The sequence below is a fragment of the Pteropus alecto genome, unplaced genomic scaffold (genome assembly GCF_000325575.1).
Source record: "Pteropus alecto unplaced genomic scaffold, ASM32557v1 scaffold223, whole genome shotgun sequence".
Classification (NCBI taxonomy): Eukaryota; Metazoa; Chordata; class Mammalia; order Chiroptera; family Pteropodidae; genus Pteropus; species Pteropus alecto.
The window spans coordinates 682,974-689,238 of record NW_006434441.1 but is presented as its reverse complement, the minus strand read 5'-3'; the positions used below and the strand labels follow the sequence as shown (position 1 = coordinate 689,238).

The following is a 6,265-nucleotide window of genomic DNA, read 5'->3' as shown; positions in this document are numbered from 1 at the left end:
GAAAACCATGAAAGTCACTTCTTGTTGTCACCCCACTTCTCAGAGCAGAATGTGAGTTCTGTGCTGTGTGATCCAGCCTGCAGCAGGTCTCTGCACAGACTGCATATCACCACATGGCACAGCCACCTTCGTTAGGTGTAGATTATCACCTACGTGTTCTGCAGAAAAGAGAGTCCCAGACCAAGACGTGAGGTGTCTGCAGCTATGGAAAGACAGATGGCAGGGCTGCAGATGTATGTGCCTTGTCCCTCCCGTGTCCCACCATGCTACAACTGGTGGATGACAAGCCCTTTTACGCATCTCTTCCCTTCTAAAAGAGAGTGTAGTGGGTTGGTTTAAATTCTTATGAGATTCTATGAGATTTGCCAACAGAAAAGCATAATAAAGCAAGCAAGAAAATCTCAGAAGCCATAGCTTGTGCTTGCATGAATAACACTATTTCATGTGTCATGTACTTGGAGAGAACATGGTTTCTGCACGGGCCCCATAGCGTGTGTGTGATGTGTGGTATGTGGTATGTGTGTGAGAGTGTGCTAGCGAGTGCAGAGGGAGAGGTGACTGAAGGGACCTTGGCCATCAGACTCCACCATGGTTCCTCCCATGCTGGGACCCTGGCTTCTCGGCCCTGCCCATGCTCCGTCACTTACTGTCTGCGAGAGCAGGGCCTCATTCCCTATCGCTTGTGTCTTACCAGTGTTTGTTTCTATTTCTCAGGACTACTGCCACCTTAGGGAACAGGTGTGCTGCCAGGTGACAGCACTTCCCGGGGAATCAGGTGTGGTCTGACCCAGGAACAGGAAGCTTGTCATCACCAATGACATCATGACAGCAAGAGAGCAGAGCCCTCGCCATGGCACCAGGGCCCGTGCGATGCAGCGGGCTTCCACCATTGATGTGGCAGCTGACATGCTTGGCCTCTCTCTGGCAGGTGAGCCTTACAGGGCTCCTGGCGGGCCCTACGCTGCAGCCACGCTCGAAGGGACAAGCATGCCTCCTAGGGCACCCAGCGGCCAGCCAGGCTGAACCCCTAGTGACCGCCCCCGGCTGGTGGGTGCCCTGCTCTGGCATTCTCTGGTTGAGTCAGAATAGGCAAGGGAAGTTAGTACTCCTCCTGGGAACTGCTTTACGGGGCCCTGCCCACATCAGGTGTCCTGCTCGGACAGACCGCTGTGTGGCCCATCCTGCAGTAGGTGCTGTGCCAAAGGTCACAGGGCTGGACTGGCCAGCGCCCAGACCACAGCACAGACCCTCCCTGTTGTGCATGTATAGCCCAAGGAGGAAGCTATATGGCCATGGGTCTGAGACTTCTTAGGAATTTGGAAACGGCATGTTTAGAAAATGAAGAAATCATCTTGTACAACAGGTTTTTGAGGGAAAAATAGAGTGTTGGGGTTTCCCCCAGTTTTCTGATGGGTAATCAATTTACGTCACTGTGTAAGTTTAAGGTGTATAGCATGATGGTTGGATTTACATATATTGTGAAATGATTACAAATGTATCAGGGTTTTTTTTTCGTCTTCTTCATAAAATCTAAATGCAGGGAAAAGTTTACTAAGGATAACTTTTTTCTGGCATTTCTCTTTTATTCAGGAAACCTGCAAGATCCAGATGAGCCCATTTTAGAATTCAGCTTAGGTAGGTGTCTTTAAATTTTTTTTTTAATATGTGTTGCTCAAAAACAAAATCATGACTGCTGGCCCAAGTTTGTCTCAGAGAACTTGCTGCCGCCACTGCTGCTGAAGCGTTTCCAAGGAGGTGAAGCTGGAGATCGGAGTGGACTCTCTGTGGGTGGGGGGTCTGGGGTGGCACGCCTGCAGGTCTGGCCGTGGGGAGCCCCTGGAGCTGCACAGAGGCCTCCCCTCCTTTCCTCCCACTCATTCAGGAGGGGCCTGATAGGTGAGAAAACAGGCTTAAGGCCAGCGGTGTCAGCTCCTGGCTGTGAGGTCCTGTGTGTTTGAATCTCTAACCTTCGTTGTGCAGGTGATAACCTGCGTGCCCACCCCTCAGGGACATCAGAGAGAGAATGTGCCAGCTCTGGGATCAGGGAAGTGTGGCATTACTGCAGCTTGCCCAGGAGGTTGGAGAGCAGAGTGGGGTCAGCCACCATGATGCTTCTCATCTGGAGCCCACGCTCTCTGGCAGTCCTGTCCCCTTCACTTATTCCCTGGATGGTGGTCAGCATTGATCAGTGTCCAGACATCGGTGTCCAGGATGTGTGTGTAACATAAAGAAGCACCTCTTGGGGAGTCAGATGACCTAAAATGTAGTCCAGACTGTGCTGCAAATGAACTGCGTGGCCTCGAGCCTGCCCTTGACCTTACTGGACGGGTTTCCTCATGTGTTATTTGGGGTGTTGCCATTTGAGAGACAAAGAAGCTCATGGTGGTCCAAACAAAACAGAGAGACTTTGACAAATTGCTAAACCCACAAAAATAGAAAAGCATTGTTGTGAAGTTAACGTTAAACTTTTAGAAAACGTTCCCATTTCAGGGTAAACACTCCTAAACAAGTTACAGTTTTCCCCAGCCCGACCTAGGGCTGCAGTGGGGACAGAGTGCTGTGCTGAGTGCTGTGGCTGTGGCTGTGGCTGGGGCCGGGGCCAGGGCAGGAGCTGAGGGCTGCAGGACACAAGCCTGCCACCCCACTTAGATCCTCATAGCTCTTTACAGATTGAATACCAGCCCAGAGACTCCCAGTGTCACAGCAGAGAGCGAGCATATTTTCGCCCCCTTATCTTATATTCTCCCAAACATCAAGAAGAATAAGAAACAGAAACACAAACTGTACGGTGTATCATTTCTTCGATGTATAATTTCTTTGACATTTTCTTCTTATTTTCTTCAATATCTCTGCTTCTTCCAAGTTCTGTTTTTTCTTTCATATTGCGAGCCTTCTACAAAGGTTGTGTGATCTCTGACTGTTCTTTCATTTTGTTTTAAATCAATATTGAGTATGATTTATATGTAAAACGTATCCATTCAGTGAGTTTTGATAAGCATGCACATCCATGTAACCACCACTGTCAAGACACAGAACCTTCGCATCACCCCAAAGCCTTCCCTGTCCCCTTTCCTGCCAGTCCTCACCTTCACTTCTTGGCAACCATTGACCGGATTCCTGTCACTATATATTCTGCCTCCTGAGTAAATGGAACCCTATATCACACAGCCTTCTTTTACTCTGCGCCACACCCCTGAGGCTCGCCATGTTGTTGTGAGGGTCAGCAGCTCATTCCTTTCCTTGCTGTGTGGTTGTTCATTGTGTGTGTCAACTGTAGTTCATTCTCCTGCTGATGGACAGACAGATGGGTTGTACATAAATTGTATATTTATGTAGATATAGTTAATGTATATTTCGTATATACATAATTCTATATTTAATATATATAAATTATAATTTATATCCTTAAGAGAATATGATCCATCAAACAAGAATAGGATACTCTAAAGAAGAAAAGAACAGTTGAAGAACATGGATAATCTTAGCAATTTGAAATAGGATAGAAAATATTTAAAAATTCAATAAACATTGGAAGATATTCAAGGAATTACCCCAGAATGTAAAATTTTTTTTTGATGGTTAATTAATTTGTTTTTCTGTGGTGACATTGGTTAACGAAATCCAGTAAGTTTCAGCTGTACATTTTAACAGTAAGGCGTATTATATATTTACAACGTATGTTCACTTCCCACAGTTAGTTTTCTTTCTGTCACCACATATTTGACCCTTTTTTCCCCATTTACCTCTCCTCTTCCCTTTTTCCTCCTACCGTCTGGTAATCACTAGTCTCTTGTCCATCTCCATGAGTCTCTGTTTGTTTGTCCTGTTCATTTGTTGCTTTTAGGTTTATATCCCACATATAAGTGATATCATGTGGTTTTCAACTTTTTCTGTCTGGCTTATTTCGCTTAGCATGATTATCTCGAAGTCCATTTATGTTGTCACAAATAGCAGTATTTCATCTCTTCTTATGGCTGAGTAATATTCCCTTGTATACATCTACTACAGCTTCTTCATCCAGTCATCTATCATAGGACACTTCGGTTGCTTCCATGTCCTAGCCACCATAAATAATGCTGCTACGAACCTTGGTGTGCAAATATCGTTTTGGATATGAGTTTTCAAGTCTTTAGGTTAAATACCTAGTAGAGGAATTGCTGGATCATATGGTAGATCAATTCTAAATTTTTTGAGGAACCTCCATGCTGTTTTCCATAGTGGCTGTCCCACCAGCAGTGTATAAAGCTTCCTTTTGCTTTGCATCCTCTCTACTATTTGTTATTACTTGCCGGAAAGTAAAAATTTAAATGCAAATAGAAAATGGGAGAGAAATAGAAATGGAAAATTAGAGAGCAAGTTCGGGAGGTCTCACACTGAGAAGAGAAAATAGAAAAGGATGTAAGGGGGGAGATTACCAAGAAATAACACAAGGGGTCTTTTGGGACCGAGGAATGCCCCCCAGGCCTGCCCGATACAGTGACAGGGACTGTATCAAGGCGGAGCTTCAGAGCACATCATGGCGGAGTTTCAGAGCACTGGAAATCAAAGGAAAAATCTAAAAACTTCCGGAAAAGAAAGAAAATGGTCACATCCAAGGGTCAGGGATACAGCCAGTGTGGAGACCTTAGTGGCATTGGAGACTTGGCTGGAAGGTGTTTCCAATTGTGGTCAGCTAGGCTGTCTGTCAGATATGAGGGTAGAAGGGACCTGCTTCAGCTTAAGCGTCTCAGGTAAACCTGCTTCCCCCATACCCTTTCTCTGGAAGTTGGTGGCAGATGGGCTTCACTCTGAAGAGGGGATGACTTGAGAAAACGGAAGACATGGGGCCTAGGAAACAGGGTCCAACGTGGGAGAGAGTGAAGGAAGCCCCACGTGCTTATAATGAATAATATTCACTTAACTTCCACAATGCAGAATGTGGGTTTAACTACAAAAACTGGGCTAAACTGAGCATAGAGAGAAGATGAGAGTTAACATAACAGTTAAAAATCCCCACCCCTGTAACAGAAACCAGGACATTTCTGATGCGACAAATCAATAAGAACAATACCATCATATTAATTAGATACACAGAGGAAGAAACAGCTTAAAAAGGTGATGTGAAATGAATTTTACCACAAGTTTTAAAAAACCCAAGGGTCAGATGCCAGATGATTGATCAAACATTTCGTCTTAAAAATAAATGTTTAAAATTAAAAAATGCTTATTTAAAATTCTTTCTTACAGAAAATGTTAGAGGAAAAGAAAACCCTGAGAGAGAGAATCACATTTGACATTTTGGTATATATCCTTCAAGACATTTTTTCTGCCTACACAGTGCTATACAGAAATTTTTAATGATTTTTGGGTGTGGAGGTGGTGGAGTTATTTACAAAAATGTCTTCCTAGTGTTCTTAACATGGTTTTTCAGGTAGCAAAGAGTCACTGGCATCTTTCGTTTTTATTAACATGGGACCTGCCACACCAGGTTGGTGTCCACACAGGACCTGTTATGCGGCTGTGCCAGTTATGTTGACCAGTCTCCTCCTGGTGGACATAGGAGTTCACACATGTGTAAACACACATGCGCATAGATCTTTCATATATTTTTGCTGATTAATTCCTTAGAATAAATTCTTGGATATGGAATTGCAGAGTCAAATGATATACACTTGAAACCTATTTTACCTGTTTACCTTGATGGTGTTCACTCGGCAGGCATTACAGAGGGTTTGTCTGGCGAGACGAGGCGTACATATCAGAGAGGGATGGTTTCTATGGAAATATGCCAAAGGAGTGATGTAAACGGCGTGATGTGAGCTGATGAGAGGAAGCATCGTGGAAGCTGTGGAACTTAGGGCTAGGAACGACATATTGGGTAGGATTTAGGTAGGCTGGGCTGGGGACAAGGCCAGGAAAGACTGTCACTTGTGGGAAGGCATGTTCTGAAGGTGGCAGTTGGCCTTTTAGCCACACAACCGGTGTTAGTCTTCCCAGCCTTTGGCCACTTGTATTCCTCAGTCCGTCTGCCGTCACTTCTGCTTGAAAGACTCAAATATTCCAGCCTAGCCTGCATGTGGAGAACCCAGATGAAAGTGCAAGCTGAGTGAGACCAGGCCATGGGTCACGTAGGGGCATAGCTAAAGGAGAGAGAGAAAGCGAAACAATCAAATCCCTGATTACTGTTGAGGCAGATGTAGTAGACATAGCAGAGAACTTTAAAAAATAAAACCTTAAAGCATTCTTCCAGAAAGCAAAGGGTAACTCACAACCTCAGGGTAGGCAG

The 6,265-nt window shown here is 44.9% G+C and overlaps 1 protein-coding gene across 6 annotated transcripts in view; it reads left to right on the top strand.

The window, feature by feature from the left end:
• INPP4A (inositol polyphosphate-4-phosphatase type I A) overlaps positions 1–6,265 on the top strand; it is an 88,610-nt gene that overhangs the window by 27,942 nt on the left and 54,403 nt on the right. For all 6 annotated transcript variants that reach the window (XM_015587424.2, XM_025045027.1, XM_025045028.1 and 3 more), the window contains exons 3-4: positions 715–928; positions 1,591–1,635. In XM_015587424.2, coding sequence (XP_015442910.1) covers positions 823–928; positions 1,591–1,635 — 151 coding nt within the window. In that variant the 5' untranslated portion in view covers positions 715–822. The remainder of the gene's footprint in view (positions 1–714; positions 929–1,590; positions 1,636–6,265) is intronic.